General features: G+C 42.4%; 1 protein-coding gene across 11 annotated transcripts in view; it reads left to right on the top strand.

Annotated features, from left to right (window-relative positions):
- The window catches only part of VPS13C (vacuolar protein sorting 13 homolog C), a 76,299-nt gene that overhangs the window by 37,400 nt on the left and 21,688 nt on the right, over window positions 1–17,211 (top strand). For all 11 annotated transcript variants that reach the window (XR_007628119.1, XR_007628117.1, XR_007628116.1 and 8 more), the window contains 19 exons: window positions 220–364; window positions 1,222–1,352; window positions 2,297–2,466; window positions 2,995–3,233; window positions 4,393–4,622; window positions 4,928–5,020; window positions 5,888–6,253; window positions 6,949–7,038; window positions 7,431–7,586; window positions 8,606–8,870; window positions 9,641–9,798; window positions 10,284–10,405; window positions 10,868–11,162; window positions 11,486–11,875; window positions 12,520–12,624; window positions 13,341–13,505; window positions 13,852–13,980; window positions 15,235–15,368; window positions 15,738–15,864. Coding sequence is in view for 5 of the 11 variants with exons in the window: in XM_050309138.1 (XP_050165095.1) it covers window positions 220–364; window positions 1,222–1,352; window positions 2,297–2,466; window positions 2,995–3,233; window positions 4,393–4,622; window positions 4,928–5,020; window positions 5,888–6,253; window positions 6,949–7,038; window positions 7,431–7,586; window positions 8,606–8,870; window positions 9,641–9,798; window positions 10,284–10,405; window positions 10,868–11,162; window positions 11,486–11,875; window positions 12,520–12,624; window positions 13,341–13,505; window positions 13,852–13,980; window positions 15,235–15,368; window positions 15,738–15,864 (3,510 nt within the window). In the remaining 6 variants the exon portion in view is untranslated. The remainder of the gene's footprint in view (window positions 1–219; window positions 365–1,221; window positions 1,353–2,296; window positions 2,467–2,994; window positions 3,234–4,392; window positions 4,623–4,927; window positions 5,021–5,887; window positions 6,254–6,948; window positions 7,039–7,430; window positions 7,587–8,605; window positions 8,871–9,640; window positions 9,799–10,283; window positions 10,406–10,867; window positions 11,163–11,485; window positions 11,876–12,519; window positions 12,625–13,340; window positions 13,506–13,851; window positions 13,981–15,234; window positions 15,369–15,737; window positions 15,865–17,211) is intronic.

Here is a 17,211-nt window from a genome sequence, read left to right as displayed (position 1 = left end):
TCTGGTGCTGTTTGGGGATTTCTGAATTGTTAGAAGTGCATATGTTCATCAGTTACTCATAATTTTAGCAGGCAAAGATCCTTTACAAGACTGAAAAGAGGTTATTATGTGGAGTGTTATTTCTTGTAACTCCTGTTCCTAACAAGCAACATATTATAGGAAAAATGGGCAAATTATTTCTGTCACCAAAACTGAAGTTTGTGGTTTATCACTTTACAGATTGCACTCAGTGAAGATGATCTGACTGTTATCATGAAAATTTTACTTGAAAACCTCGGGGGGGCTTCTTCCCAACCAACTGCTGTGCAGGAGAACGTGGAGTTTACACAGATCCCTAAAAAAGGGAAAGTTCCCCATGAATCTGGTATGTTGAATTCAAAAGGCTGAACATGTTCAGGCAGAGGACTATTTGTAAATCCAAACATCACATTTATCTGAAGCACTTAAATGTGTGCATGTGAATTCTTTTCACTTGCAGATGCACTGTGTACGTGAACAGTTATAAACAGTTATGTGTGCACATCCATGGAGTGTGAGCTCTTGATGGTCAGAAGTTTTTGTAGCATGTTTTTGGTGATTCTGCCTCTATAGGATGGTTTTCTTCAGTCCAGAGCAATGACTCTTCTAAGGTGCAGGTGGTTAAAAAAGGAAAATGCCAAATCATCTACCCCAGAATGTTAATGCATAGTTATAACAAGTGAGGATAATACGAGTATTCAGACAGTGTGTCGATGTAAACAGTGCATGTCTCTGGATAAAATATTGCTAACACTTTGCCAAAATCTGGTTTTGCCCAAAACTTTAAATTCTCACTGTCAAATAATTGCTGTCTAACTAAAAGTTGAATTGCTACACCATGAGAAGAGCAGGGAGGAAGAGCAGTGCAAACCCCTTGAACAGACTTGGTACTTTGTGTAGTTCTTCACTGAAGTGAATGCAGAACTGCAGTAAATTAATGGCAGCTTTTTAAAATGTTCTTAAACCACTCTGTGCTAGGTCATTTTAGCATGAACTGAATAGAACAAAGTGATGTCGAGAAATTAAAAGTGTGAATTGCTTTGAGGAGTCTTCTGGATTTAGAGCTTTTCCTCTTGTGACTTTGTGATCCTAAAAACAACCAAACACCAAACCAACCAACAAAAGAACCCCCAAACCAACAGCAAAAATACCCCAAACCCAGTGTTCTGAAGAAATGTAAAAATATCTTCTTTTCACTGACAGGTCCTCTTCTTGCTTCTGAACAAAAGAGTGTTTCTACAGCTCAGTCTTGTGTGGAATGTTACACAACACTTAAATTTGACTTCAATTTTGAGTCACTTTCTGTCATTCTCTACAACAGTGACAAGAATCAGGTTTGTGACCAAGCTGTTCCCATACAGGGGGGGTGGGCACCTCACATGGGCACAACTCAGGACAGGAAACCAAAGTTTCATCAGTTGTGTTGGCTTTGTAATGCTTGCCTTGTGGAGCTTTGAGGTTTCTTGGACAGAGCATGTCCTTAAGTTGAAGAATGCAGGTGCATTTCCAAAAACCACACTGAAACATGTGACTGAACCAACCAACCAAACCCACCCAGCATTTGATGTGGTCATTCAAGCTTTGATTCCAGTTATCCAAAATGAAAATGACCACCTGAAGAGCAGGAATTGCTGGCTCAGATGGTGCTGGTTCTGTGCATGGTGCCTGTATGGTTAGTAAGCAGATCCAAGGTGTAAATGCCCCATCCTTTCCTCCTGCACATCCCCAGATGTGAGCAATCCTGGGCATCTTTTCTGTGCTGAAAACAGAAGAGAAAGATGTAAACTGTGGCCTTATTTTTATAATTTAATACACTTTGTGCAGGTGTGAAGGTGGTTGCTTTGTATGTCTTTGTATCTAGTGAATGTTAGTTGTGTATAATTTTAAAACAACTCCTGTGCAATCAGCATCACAGGGAAGAAAGACACTGGGATGGCATTTATTCTAATTTTGCCTTTATATGGTTTCCACTTCTTACTGAGGTGTTGCAAATGAGTTAGTGTGATGGGAGTGGGGGGGTCCTCTGGGAGGGGATTTGGAGTTCAGATGGGTTATCCTACAATCGTGCATTCTGAACAACTGCCAGCACCGTGGTGAACAAACAACTTCACTGCAGCCCAGCGTGCTGTTTCTGCTTTCCCACTGAGTTTCTGGGACTAATTTGTGTGGTTGAAGGACTGATGCCAGCAGCAGTGCATGGCTGAAATGCCCCAGGGGGTGTGCTCCCTGCTGTGCTGTGTGTGCTGTGTGCTCACCACCCTCCCGTGTCCCCGTGCAGAGGGCTCAGCTCCCCGAGCACAGTGACAGATTGCGCCTGGGAGAGCTGCGCCTGCTCCTCATGGCATCGGCTGGGGACATGTTCTCAGATGGCTCCATGGATGTCAAAGTTCAGCTCAAGGCCTGCACCTTGGATGATCTCAGAGAAGGAATTCAGAATGTGACTGCGAGGTAAGTGTGAATGCACCAGCAATGGAAAGCCCCCAGCTCAGGAGGGAGATTGTTCCCTTCTTCCGTGCTTTGCTTCGCGTGGATTGACAAAACTCAGCCGTGCTGTCATATTGTGGCCCCTCATACTGTGTGCTTGAGCAATGAATGATGTCATTTTAATCATGTCAAGCAAGTTTCTACTTTTATGTGTTGATTTCCCATGTTATCCAAACAAAGAGTCTCACATATTACAGTAAATGGCGTAGAACAGCTGAGTAGAGAGAACCTAGCCAACGTTCTGTGCACCGAAACTCCACTGTGATCCTTGTGTGCCACATGCACATTCCAAAAGTGTAGTGCACTAATTTGAAATTGAAGTTGCTCCTCTCTTAGAAAAGTCTATACCCTCTTATTTCTGGAAGAAACACTGATTGCTTGTGTAGTAATTCTTATTTATAAACACCGTGGGGGGAAAAAGTGGCACCACTCATGCATCCTTGTTTTTCTAGATCCGTGTTTGAAATGTTTCTTATTAAACTTGTTTTCCAGAATGATAGACAAGAAAGATGACACACATGACAGTTCTATGATAGATATAAGGTATAAGCAGGATAAAAATGGAACTGAAGTTGTTGCAGTCCTTGACAAGCTCTACATATGTGCCAGTATGGAGTTTTTGTTGACAGTAGCAGATTTTTTCATTAACTCGATGCCAGCATCCTCAACTGAAAGATCTGCACAGTTCCAATTAAAGCAAGTTGCTTCTGGGAAATCCAAGCCAGAAACAGGTCTGTAAAACCAATTTCCACCTCCACCCCCATTCCCCTCCTTTGCAGACTTCACACTGGAAACAATTCCTCCAAAAGTTTTCGAGAGGCTGTCTTGGTATCAGACTTGAGAAATGAATTTATTCCTCAAAATGTGTAAATTGGCCACTGACACAGTAGACTGATTTGCTCTTTCTGATTGAAGACTGAAGGTAAAGTATGATGAAACAAGGGCAAGAAAGACCACTCCTAAAAGTATTTTGTTGGTTTGAAGTGACTGCTGGGCTTGTCTGAGCTGTGGTGAGACCTCACCTGTGGGGTGTGTTGTCAGGCTGGTTCCCAACAGCCCTCCCTTCCTTTTGGGGACCTTGGCAGAGCACCAGCAGTGACCCTTAGGTTTGATGAACTGCCCTAGTGATGTCAGCAGTTCACTTGCCCTCCTCTTCCCTTGTTGGAGAAGTGCCCAAGTCCTGTGATGGAGGAGGGCTGACACTCACTCCAGGAAAACAGCCCTTGCAGGGAACGGTCAGGACTACCCAAAAGTGTTCCTGGCTCCAACCCACCATGTCCAGCTCCCTTTGCTTTTCCTGCAGTGCCCTGAGCCTCAAAGTGGCTCCTGTTCCATGGCATAGCTCTGATATGCTGATATTTCCAGCAGGAGTTGGGCAGGAGTAACTCCTGGAATCATCCTGGTGTGCAGGAGGCTCCCACCACACTGCAGTGCCCTCCCAAAGGGACCTGGTCCATCACTGCTTTTAACTGAGAGAAATATAATATGGTTCTCTCCTTCTCTTTGGAAACCAAACATATTCAGACAAGAAATTCTGTATTGATAATTTGGTTTTGATTTGGAAGTGTTCCCTCTAAAGAAGTGAGTCACTTTAGATGTTGAGCCACAAAATAACAATTTCCAGCTTGGCTTTGTAGAGCCAGGGCTTAGGCTGACTGTGTGTACACAGTTAATCCTGTCCTCTACAGCACTGAGCAGTTTGCTGCTGAGTTCTGAACACTGAGATGCTCAGTTTCACCACTGTATTCCTGTAAAAACTGAGACATCATTTGTTGAATTAGTACCTCTGTAATTGGGTAGCAATTTTCATGCATGGTTTCAGTATTATGTACATGATAATGCTTCCAAACCTTTTATATTCAAGGGTTTTTTTAAACTTTACTTTCACAGAAACACCTGTACGGCCAAATATGACAGTAAAAGCTGTGATTCTGGACCCAGAAGTTGTGTTTGTTGCTAATTTGACCAATGCTGATGCTCCTGCCTTAAAAGTTTCCTTCCAGTGTAACTTTTCTCTGACATCTGGAAGGGATGCACAGAGGATGACTGCTCAAGTGAATGGCTTCAAAGTGTTGGCCTGTGCCTTTCTCAAGGAAAAACAAGACAAGAATGTTACTACTGTAAGAAAAGCCCTGTTTTTTTCATTGTACTATCAGTCTGTGTGTTGGGTTTTGTCTGGTTTTTAAGCATTACATCAAAAACTTTTATTTCAGTAACTTTTAACCTTCTAGGACAAAACTGCTGTTGTGCAAATTGGGATGCTGGAATATGTGGCAGTATATGAAAAACTGCTGCTGCTCTGAACCATGTTGTTACTGTGGGATCAGCATCCCCTGGGCCTATGGAATGAAAAAAATACAAGACCTCTTGAAAAGTTTTAGATTCCAGGAGTCACCTTAATAATCCAATGGTGTTTTTCACTCAGGTGTTACGACCCTGTTCCTTGGTCATGGAAAATATGGTGCATGTCTCAGGATTGCAGACTGTGGCAGTAACAATGGAAGAACTGATTATTAAGGTAAGATTATTAAAACTGTCTTTGGAGGAACAGCTTGTGTTTCTCAAACTGTAGCTCGGTGTTTGGTGGTTAAAAGTTGCATTTCCCCTGTTGGTTTAATTCTAGAAATAAGCATTTTTAGAGCTGCTCTCTGTGGTGGAAAAAGTCATGATGTGTTCCTTGTGTTGACAGTCCCTTCACCGAAAATGCCTCATTTAAATACTTCAGATTCTAGGATTCCTCCCACCACTTTCTTCCCAAGTTTTGAAATAACCCTTCCCCCTGCTGCCACCACCACTATTTTTGTTGTCAGTCTTACAAGAAGGCACAGCCCCCAAGTCCATGGATAATATAAGACTGTTAACATGATTTCCAGAAGGGTACACCATGTGAAATACCTTGTTCTTAATAGGTAAACCAATAATTGTGTCTCTGGTGAAGGTATTTCTGGATGTGAGTTGCTGATTCTCCTGTAAAAAGTTCACAAATAGGTGTTTCTGATAGGAAAACTGTCAGTCCCTTGTTCCTGAGGCAGAAATCCTTTGACAGTTGTACTGTGGGGGTACAGACCTCTGCCAGCAGGCTTTTGGGAACACCTCAGGGCTCTTAAAATCAAAGGAATGCTTTCCAGAGTGGTAGGGAAAAGATGGATATTGGCTGCTGTCCTGGTAGTGCCACATATTGGCAACAGTGAATTCCAGGCTCGGTCCTGTGGGATTGTGAGGGAGGAATTGGGACGTTTTGTAGGAGAGGAAAACAAGAGGAGGACCATGAATGCATTCTGCACTGGAATTTAAGTTGCATCTCTTATGAGGGCCTGTAATATTTGCTATTTCCATTTATAATAGATGTTGTATTTTAATAAAAGATTCTTGCTCTTTGTTCAAGATCTCGCCCATAATTCTGAACACTGTCATTACCATTATGGCTGCCATAAAACCCAAGGCAACAGAGGAGGATTCCAGAGGAGCAGCTGAAGTTTCTGAGAATCTGTGGCAAGTGAAGCCTGTGGATGAGTGCAATGCTTGGTTTCTCGGTGTTGATGTTGCCACAGAAGCAACAGAAACTTATAAGGACTGGGAACAAGTTGTGAAACAGGAGAAGTTTGACATCGTGGTGAAATCAGTGCAGATGACCTTGGAGTGTGGGCTGGGACATCGCACTGTCCCTTTACTGTTGGTGGAATCTGCTTTCTCAGGGGTCCTTAAAAACTGGTCGTCGCTGATGGAGGTCACTGCTGACACATCCCTGGAGGTGTGTGGGATCCAGCTGTTAGCAGTTTCAGACACTTCTGCACGGTTCCTGACCTTCGAGTAACTTTTCAGTGCACTCTGTCTGGGCTGAATTAATAATGGGTTTAAATTGTGATGCTCTTAGGAGCTCTTTAGCAGTCAGGCAAGTGTGACCAAGCAAAATGTGGTTTTTACAGGAATCAGTGGTAGATGTTAATGGCAGTGGCTGTGTGCAATAATCTGGCCCTCTCTGTTTCTCTACTGTTTTTTCATGCTCAAGTTTTGCTGTATGAACAATGAGCTTGGCTTACTTAAATATTCATATTGCTGCCCACCTTTCCTTGTTCCTGTGGCACCGAGTTCATTGGTAAGATAGAAACCACACCCTGTTCTCAAAAAGAGATAGCATTCCAAGGTGATAGAGTCTAATGGAGGCAGCAGGTTAAAATTCCATACAGCCACATGTGCAACCACATGGTAGTGTTACCAGGATGTCTGATTGCTCTCAAAGACAGCCAGAAAATGAACTCTCCAAAAATGATCTTTACTGATGAAAAAATTTGATATATCACATTTTTGTGTATTAATTTTTAAGCCATTAAAAGTTAATGCTAGAACCTCCAAAATGGATTGTTTTCTTATTAATGTTTTACATAATAATTTCTATTGGAAGGAACCTGGTTTTTTATTTTTATTTAATTTTGGTTATGTCTTCAGATTCATTATTACAATGAAACCTATGCAGTGTGGGAGCCACTTATTGAACGAGTTGAAGGAGGAAAGAAGCAGTGGAATTTGAAACTGGAGGTATGTAAACTACTCAAAAAACCATGTGAATGGTTTGAATAGGCAGCTGTTCTCAAATGTCTTCAGAGTTTTGTGTGGCAGAACACTGACCTTTTGAATGCTGTTGTTTTGAGGGAGATGTGCAGTTTCACTTGGGGAAAAAGAATCCATTTTTAGACATCTTAAGGTTTTTCTGAATAATGTTAATTGTCCAGTGCATGACAGAAAGAAAATGACTGCCTTCAGTGTTGGTATAAAATTTCCATGTTTGTTTAAGGCATCTGAGCTTTACAAGTAAAGTAGGGTTTACTTTTTCTGGTGAATTGTCAAGTGTAGGTCAAGTTTTTTCCTGGGTTAACACAGGAGAAAGGAACTTCTGTGTTCGTAAAGGCCCAATGAACTTTCTCTTTCAGATGAAGACTAACCCTGTCCAGGAGAGAAGTCTGATGCCTGGGGATGATTTCATCGTTCTTCCTGAGCCCCAGACTGCCATTAGCATCTCCTCCAAGGACACAATGAATATCACAATATCCAAGTGTTGTCTGGCTGTTTGCAGTAACCTGGCCAAGGTAGTTCCAATGGGCAGAACAGGCTGAATTGTGGGGTTCTGTAGGAAGTTCTGGTTTTTCTTTAAAAAAGAACTTTACTGGCTGCCAGTCACAGGTCAGTGGCTGTTCTGCAGCTCTGACAGGTGGTACCTGGAAGGGCTGAGGAGTTTTACTGCCATTAGCCCTTTTGGGGTTGACAAAAAGGCGGTGCTGAGCTTTTCAAAGAAGCAGCTTCTGTGTCAGAGCAACAAATGTGCTTATGCAGGACTTAAGGAAAGATCATACATGCAAATGAAAATGAAAGGCTCCAATAAACACAACTATTTCCTACAAGACTCTTTCTGAAATATTAAAAGAGAAATTTTACCTTCCTTTCCAGTTTTTCTCCTTTATTGAAAGTGTGCATTTTAGGATTGGCCTTAAAAATGTAGGAGTAGAATGTCCAGTGTGTTAAAAATACCCTGTTTTTCTGGTGATAGAAGATGTGCTTATGAATGATCTAGGCTGCTTTTCCCTCCTCTTTTTAGGGGATGAAGAGATTTTGGTTACTAAATCAAACCATTTTTACAAAATGTGACTTATGCCTGTTTATTTTTTGATTCCAAATTAAAAGCAGTTTTGCAGCAGTTCTGTAAGTACTTGCTGACACTGTAAGTCTCTGCTGGCAGTCAGTTTTCATGGCTCTGTGGAACCAAGCAATTGTTTGTAAGCATAAGTTGTGATTGAATATGAAGCATGTATATGTTCCATGTCCTTATGACTCCTCTTGTCCCAGATCTTATGTTTCTTTTACAACCCAAGAACTGGAAAAACACCCTGTGAGGAGCAGGAGTGCTTATTGTAGCATCAACATGTACTGCAAATCACAGAATAAATTAAATTCTCTGGAAGTGACCTTCACTTCCCTGAAATACTATTATACAAAGCATAGGTCTTGCTATATATATAATTTTGCCACTCTTTTTGGTTGCTGGGAACTGCCTTTCTGGATATGTTCTATTTATGTATGTGTGACAGTTTTTATTTGGTGTTAATTCCAGGCATTTTCCGAAGCGACTGCCTCCACATTTGACTATTCCTTCAAAGAGACAGCACCTTTTGTAGTGAAAAACGCCCTGGGGGTGCCTCTCAAAGTGCTCCCCAGCTCCAGTTTTCGGGTAGTTGGTTCCACTGGCAAAGAGAACACGAAGGACATCGAGGTTGGTCAGAGCCTGGAGCTGGAGTATTCTGCGTGTGAGGTGCCCCAGCGGGGCAGATTGTCTGCCCTGCACCGACAGGAGAGCACCATCTTCTCCTTGAACTTAGGTACTGTGCTGGGGAGCACTGCTAGTGGAACATCAACATCAGCAGGGGCAAATCCGTGTGGGGGAAATGCATGTCAGTACATGGGGTTGGAACCACGTTTGAATACTGATGCCCAAAACAGCTACTGGAGTTCTTAAAAACATGTAAAATTCCTTTTCTCCAGTTTTCCAGAGAGTAAAAAGAACACTAATTTTGCTTCCCCCTTTAAAGAAATGGACATGCTGGTGGAGTCATGGCTAGACCATGTTAGACCCTGTGACACAGCCCTGTGCATTCCAGCTCCTGTTAAACAGGATCTTCATTTCTCCTACTTTCTTACTGCTGTTTGGCTTCCTGCAGTTACCCAGCTACTCCAGAGCAGTTATGTTTCTGGTTTTTAGCTTTGCCAGAAAACACTCCCAAGAGAATGGGATGCAACAGCTACTAATACATAATCTGAGTTTTTTCCTTTCCATCACATCCCATCTGAAGGTACTTGGCCTTGATACAAAGATCATGTTCTGTGTTGCATTTCAGTACCTCACCCAGTGAACACCTTTGTTTACTGCTTGGGGCGTTTCCTGGGCTGTGGATCTAAAGTTACAGTCTTGAGGAGTCTTTGGGCCTTAAAGCTTTCCTTCAGTGCTACTCAAGTACCATTTCAGGTGCTTTTGCCAGGGAGTGCTTTGATCCTGGCTGTTGCTGTTGCACTGCAGGGAACTGTTGCAGCAGGGGATGGCAGTGGGATTTGTTTGGCCTGACTGAGCCCTCGGTGTGTGTTTGTGGCTCAGAACTGCAGGGGTACAAGGACGCCCTGAGCATTCCCGTGGCCAAGCCGGGCCGGCGGCTGTACAACACCAGGAGCCCTGCCGGCCACTCCCACTCCATCATCGTGCAGATTGACGCCACAGAAGGGAACAAGGTCATCACTGTGCGCTCCCCTCTGCAGGTAAAAACCCAGCCCAGAGCACTGCAGTGAGCGACTGGGCCTTTCTTCCTTAATGCCTTTTCTGAGATCTTGTTGAGTAACTTTCCCAAGAAGTTACTCAAAGGCCAATATTAAGTATTTTGCTCTCTTTGTTACATGAATTTTGATCTGCATTCTGTATGTGTGTGTCTTACTGATAAACGAAAAATCTGTTATTTCCTTTTCCTTTTGACTTTCTAATATCCTCAACATCGAAGATACTTTTTATGCAACTTGGCATTTTAAGCATGTTTTTCAGTTCATGGGACTTGAAATGAAGTGTTTTCTCCTATGCTTGTGTATTGTCTCCTTCAAAATTGTATTTTGCTTTAAGACACATAAAGTCTGTTTTCTAGAGGAGTTTGGTTAAATCTGCTACTGCTGTTCTTCCTTCTTGTTATTCATCCTTTTTCCTTTAGAAATTTGTACTGCAGAAATGCAATGAAACTTCTGCCTTCTGATTCCAGATCAAGAACCATTTCTCCATCCCATTTATGATCTATAAACTGGCTAAAGGCTCCAGGGTGCTGGAGGCAATTGGCATCTCCAGGCCAGAGGAAGAATTCCATGTTCCTTTGCACTCCTACACGTAAGCTTTCCATGTTCTCCAGGGCTGATCTCTGATGCACAAATACAGCACTGCTGGGGGAGCTTGAATGTGCACTTGGAAATCTTCCTGACCAAAATGTGCACTTGGAATTTTTCCTACCAAATCCAAAATGCTGCCTTTTCACGAGTGCTGTGAGGAGCAGCTGAGGGAGCTGGGGTTGTTGAGCCTGGGGAGGAGGAGGCTCAGGGGGACCTCATCACTCTCTGCAGCTCCCTGACAGGAGGGGGGAGCCAGGGAGAGTCGGGCTCTGCTCCCAGGGTGACACAGTGGTGTTGGGTCACAGGTTGGGCTCGATGATCTCAGAGGTCTTTTCCAACCTGCTTGATTGTGTGACTGTGTGATTGGGTAGTGAGTGTGCTGCAAAAGCACTGTAGAGTGTTAGCAGTGACTTTAAGTTGTCAATCCCATTGTTGTGTCCCATTTCCTGCCCTCTCCCTGCAGGTGTCACCTGTATGTCCGGCCCACGGGGGTGTTCGAGGGGCAGTTCAGAGAGTCCACCACCTACATTGCCTGGAGGGAGGAGCTGCACAGGAGCACTGAAGTGAAGTGCTTGTTGCAGTGCCCAGCCATGGAGACAAATTTCCTGCCTCTGATCATCAGCTCAACAGCTGTACCTGATGAACTCAGTTTTATTTCACCCTATGAAGAGGAGTGGGATCCTGCCTACATTATCCACCTTTACCCCACACTCACTGTGAGGAATCTTCTGCCGTACTCCTTGAGATATTTACTGGAGGTAAGTTTATTTTAGGGTTTATTTGTAAATCCTTTACTCAGTTTTATGTAAGACTGTATTTACTAAGAAGTGCATGTGAATGTAGTGTGTAAGATAATGAATGTTGGGGTTTGTATTTTATATTGTAAATGAATGAGGCAGATCATGGATTGATTCTGGCCTTTTTGGGGATTAATTTTTTTGAATTTGGATGTACCTGGCCAACTCTGCCAGGTACTGAGATACCTGAAGTGTGCATCCTGCAAGAGAATAAAGTGCTGGGTTTTGAATGCCGTAATTTTATATATTAAAATCCTAATTTACCTCTTCCACTTTTGCTGCAGGGCACAGCAGAAGCCCGGGAATTAACCGAAGGGAGCGCCGCAGACGTTTTCCATTCCAGAATCAACGGAGAAATAATGGAACTTGTGCTGTTAAAATACCAAGGCAAAGACTGGAATGGGCATCTTAAAATTCACGAGGGGATGCCGGAGTTTTTCCCCGTGTGCTTCACCTCGCACTCTGCAGCGTCCATGACCGTGGATGTTTACATCCACACCAGGAGGCTCGGCAGCCGCATGGTCCTGGCCGTCTTCAGTCCCTACTGGATCATCAACAAGACCTCCCGTGTTCTGCAGTACCGAGCTGAGGACACTCATGTGAAGCATCCAGCAGACTACAGAGACATTGTTCTGTTCTCGTTTAAAAAGAAAAACATCTTTAGTAAAAATAAGGTATGCTGATTATAAATCCTGCTCTGAGGGGGAAAACGCACAGACATTTCCTATAAAGAGTATTTTTATGTAGTTTTTAAGCCTAAAGGCTCTTATTTGGCAGTTGGTTTCTTTGGTACTTTGACATTTAAAATGCACACTGTAAATACGCTGTTTTGTGTTAAACACATTTCTTTAGTTTGGATTTTTTCTTGGTGTGCTGTTTGCATGGTCAAGTGAAGAGTACTGCAGCAGAAGATTTTTTCCAGAAAAAATCCTTTCATTCCTTTAAAATAACTTTTCTTACCCAACAGTAGTTGAAAAAATGGTTGTAGAAACAGTGTTTATTTCCTCCCACCTCAAAATATAGGCTTTTTCCCAAATGTGCATGCTGCCTCGAGCAGACCATGAGTGCTCCTCTATTTGCTCCTCGTACTGTAACATCTCCAGAACTCAGGCCCAGACTAATCAGAACATCAGTAGTGATACTATAGATATATATAGAGATAACTGTAAGTTATCTAAACTTACAGAAGGTTTTAAAGCACTGAAGTGTTGTCTTCATACTGCTCTGTGTGATGCGATTGCACTCCCTAATGCACGAGCTGTAGAATTACAGTGCATTTGTTGCATTACTTTGCATGTTGTTGTTTTTTTGTCTGTAGATCCAGCTCTGTATTTCAACCAGCACTTGGTCCAGCAGCTTTTCCCTCGATACTGTAGGAAGCTATGGATGTGTCAGGTGTTCAGCTAATAACATGGACTACCTGGTAAGATATCTTACTGTGTTTTGGGAAGCTCTCTTGGGATTCTTTAGCCTTAACTTCTTTCCCTCATTAAGGCCTTTTTTCACTTCTTACACTGCTTTTCAAGCATGGAAATATTCAACATTTAGGCTAATGACATTTATACCCCAGCTATTCAGGTCTGCATGTGGCAACAAGTAGTTTGACCAATAGAAGTTTCAGTTCAATTCATAAACGTGGTTTGTATAACAAATGTGCAGTTCTGGGCTGTTTGAAAACACAGTGGTGAATGTGCATAATGGAGAGAAGAGTTCATAGCATAATGCATAATTGCAGGTGTCCAGGTCTTCAGTCCTTATCCAAGACTACATTTCCACAACTAAGCAGAATAAAAATATGTGGGGAGTTGTGTTTCCATGTATTCTTTAGCTGTTTTCTGATGATAATGGTCAATTTAGGTTGCCTTTATTTACTCTAGAGGATTCCTGTTGGGTTTTCCCCACAGATGCCACAGCTACAAAATGCTGCAGCTAAAATGTCACTTGACTTTTGAGTTAATTGTGTTGCATAATTTGCTGACTTTACTCCATATCATTTGGTTCTTTTATTTCAGCTGTTCAGAACAGGAGTGTTGTGTGCCAGGTTTTGTAATTGTAGTGTTGGCTTTTCCTTCTTTTCCATCCTGACTTTTCTTCAAAGCTTGCTGTTGATTGTTTGCTCAAATTGTCCTTGTTTGACAGGTTGGAGTCAGCATCAAAATGAGCAGTTTTAACCTGACCAGGATAGTTACCTTCACTCCATTCTACACAATAGCAAACAAGTCTTCTCTGGAACTTGAAGTTGGAGAAATTGGTCCCAGTGGCTCTCTTCCAACTAATAAATGGAATTATATCTCAGCTTCAGAGGTAATGTTTCATGTTTTTCCCTTTGGATGTTGTTGCAGACAAACAGCTGGTCTCGAGGTGTCACTTGAGGAAGGAGCAGTTCTCTTATGGGAGCTGTCACTTCTGAGGGATGACCTGGGTGCTTCACATCTCAGGGGAACTTGAGCAGCACAGGCTGCATATGTTGGTACATTAATGGAGTGCTTCAGTTTGGGTAACTTAGTAAATGTAGCTGAGATGTTCATCAGTAGCTCCTTGGGTAAGAACTAAGGCATGTGAGATAGTCACAAACCTGTTTGTTTTACTGCTGGCTCACTGTACTGAACAACAGGAACTGTTCAACTCACATGCATTTCTTGTTTCACAGTGTCTTCCATTCTGGCCTGAAAGCTCATCTGGTGAACTTTGTGTCAGAGTAGTTGGCTACGAGAGCCCATCCCAACCATTCCTGTTTAATGCCCAGGACAATGGTACCCTGCTGAAACTGGAAGAGTTGGTGAGACTGACTGTGTGCTCTGTTCTAAACTCCACTTTAGCCCTCTGCTAGCTTGACTCACCAGGATCATCGAGGATCAAAACTGTGTGTACACTGCCCTTCAGCTGTGAGGCATAAAAAAGGCTGGGAATCAAGTTTGCAGTGTTGTTGATGGTTTTCATAGCTGTGCAGTCAATGTAATTTACTTGTGTTAACCCTGTAAGAAGATGAACAGCTCTATTGAGTTCAAATGGTGAAATGTTAGACTGCACCTCTGACATCTGGGGTTTTGGCAGAGGGCATGTCTTGGGTGCCTTCAGTTTGTTTAATAGTTATCCTAAAAGGAATAGCATTTTTTGTTTTCTTGATAATCCACTGCATGTTGGCCACACTCAGCTCATGGGCCAACTAATTTATGATTCAATCAGCAGAATCTTACTAATTTCAGTACTCCCCTAGCCTGCATTAGGGAATGTGTATATAAATACAGCATGCTCAGACAAGGCTTTGGAGGTGATGCTGATCATAACTAACTGCAATACAGGTCACTGTCTGGATAATCCAGCTCTCCACGTTTCCTGAAGCACCTTTTCCAAAGGTGGATGTGTCCCCTCCCACCTCTTCCTCAGACCTTAAAATGTCTCAGGAAAATCAAATTATCTTGCCAGAGGAGCGTTTTGAGAAAGGTGGCTGAAGAGACAATGCAAAGGGAAAGCATGGAGTACCTCCTTTGTACCAGCAGATGAGAACAGTGGTGCTGGGCATGTCTCTGGAAAGCCATTAGGAGAAAAGAGTCAGGGTGAATTGTTGAGAGGTTTAATGAACAGAACTTTTCTGCTCAGTTTGTTAATGTGTTTTTGCTGTATTTGTTGTACTTTACAAACTTACACTGAACTTGGTCTAGACCTTCACATTTTTAAGGAATATGCAGGAACCTGCAGTTTTAAATGGGACTGAATTTGTAACAGAAAGTGAAGGGAATGATCACATTTACTTTTTACTGAACTTGGCCAAATGAAGTAATTAATAAAAATCTGTAATTTTACTATATTTTTTCAATTGTATCAAAAAATATTTTGTGGATGCTACCGATACCTGCCTAAAGTCAGCAACTAATGTGTTTGAGTTTGCTGTTACTGGATAATGCAGGGGACATTTCCTTATTCAATTTATAAGAGGCCAGTGAAAGACTGATCTAAAAGGAGCAGTTTAGTCTGTTCTAAATTGAATTTATGTATAGAACAAATACTGGACTTTGTCTAACTCCTTCTCCAGAATGGGGGCTTGCTGGTGGATGTGAATGTTTCTGAGCACTCTACTCTCATAACCTTCTCTGATTACCACGAGGGAGCTGCCCCAGCCCTGATTGTGAACCACACCCCGTGGGACTCCCTCAGGTACAAGCAGAGGTAGGTGACACAAACTGCTCACCCCTGATGGTTTAACCAGGGCTGCCCTTTGGGAAGAAAGTAGTTCTCTTTTACCGTTATGGTACCTTGAAAAATAGGTAAAACCCCTTTTCTTTCTCATATTCTTTTAATGAAGTATTTTGTCTTAGTTTGAGACAGTGGAGGGAATCAGGTGGGAGTATAAATCCAGGCTCACCAAGAGCTGGTGAACCTCCAGCTGGCCTTGTTTGGGGTGGATGGCCTGGGTCCTTCACCCCTCACCCTGGAGGCTGGAGGGGGGAGGATTTAGCACTGGGATTTGCTTGCTCCCCTCCTCACTGCTCCTAACCAGTGAATGCTGTTCTCTGCTGCTTTTCCTTTACTCTGCAGTGGATTACAAAAGGAAATGGAGTTGAAACCAAGGCAAGTGTGCCTGTTTGCCTGGACAGATCCAACTAAACCAAGAAAATTGACTTGGGGCTACAGCCAGAATTTTGGTGAACATGACCTACTTAAGGTAAATTCAGAAGGGGAGAAGGAAATGCTGAACCAGTCTGGGACTGTTAAAAGGTTAACACTACCTGGGAGAAAACTTCCTCAGTAACTTCACATCTGTCTTGTCCTGTAAGAGACCTTTGAGCCTCCTGTCAAGCAGCAAGATTTTGGATGTTTAGAATAATATATTCAGAGGATCAGACACAAACTGCAGCTTGCGTTTACTCTGGATTTTGTGAATATGGAAGAAGGAGCAGCAAGTGTAGGAGCTGTGGAAGTATCTAAATACTAGAGAGGATGAATAATTCACCAGCTTTCCAGCAGTGCTGCATTTGCCTTAAGTATCTCCCTAAAGATGGAGAAACCCCCCACTGTTGTGACTCTCACTTCCTGTGGGAAATGCTTGCATGGAGCAGAGAATTCTGAATTGCTCACTCAGAGCTATTTCCACGTTTGTAACTCATGCAGAACTAAACCAGGAAAACGTGTGGGGTGGGGGCAAAATAATAATGACCAAGGTGGAAAAATGACTGAGAGGAACAGGGGCAGTGTGACTGGAAGCAGAGGTAACTGTGGGATAAGACAGAGCAGGTGTTTTGTTGGAAAATGGGAAGCAAGCATTCCTGGAGGAAGGTTCTTCTCCTTTAACTGGAATGTGGGCTGTGTTGTCTGTCTCGAAATAGCTGCCTGCTTGTACCTCACACTAAAATCTGAATTCCTCACAGGTGGTTTGTGTGTTGGCTGGGCGTAGTTAAGAAAACTGAAAGGTATTAGTAGCTAAAAGGAGGGATAGGAAATCAAGTTTGTGTTTCAGTTTTGCTGGGAATGGGTTTAATTTCACTCAACTGATCTCAGTTAACCATCTCCAGTCAGCTTTACTGTATGAACATTTTTTTGGGTCAAATTTTTTACATTTAAAATGTTTTTAGTTTGAAACTGATTTCCTGGCTTTATAATTATGGTTACATTCATGATTATTTGGGGCTTTTGAAAAAAGGGCTTTAATGATCTGAATTTTCCCTCACAAATTAAAAAGTAAGGAATATCTGCATTTGAAGTTCAGAGATCTTAACAGTTGTCATGTGTTTTACTGTTTTGTGGTTTATAATTTATTGCCTTCTTTCCCATTACCTTTTGCTTTGCTGTGAAGGTCTTTGTTTCCTAATGATTTCCAGTATTATTCTAAACCACAAATAGTGCTGGAATCTTTAGTTTACAAAAGGGGAAAAAGCCCCTCTTTTCCTTTATTACATATTAGTGCTATGATATTGTGTTTTAGTTGATACCTGTTGTTGTTAGCTCTAGTAATTCTTTGTAAAATTACTGATTCATCTTTATTAAATGTGTGTCACTGATGGTGATAACTCAC

The sequence above is a fragment of the Myiozetetes cayanensis genome, unplaced genomic scaffold, assembly GCF_022539395.1.
Source record: "Myiozetetes cayanensis isolate MyiCay16 unplaced genomic scaffold, myiCay2020 scf14, whole genome shotgun sequence".
NCBI lineage: Eukaryota > Metazoa > Chordata > Aves > Passeriformes > Tyrannidae > Myiozetetes > Myiozetetes cayanensis.
Note: the sequence above shows the minus strand (reverse complement) of the source record. Positions and strands in the feature narration are given on the sequence as shown.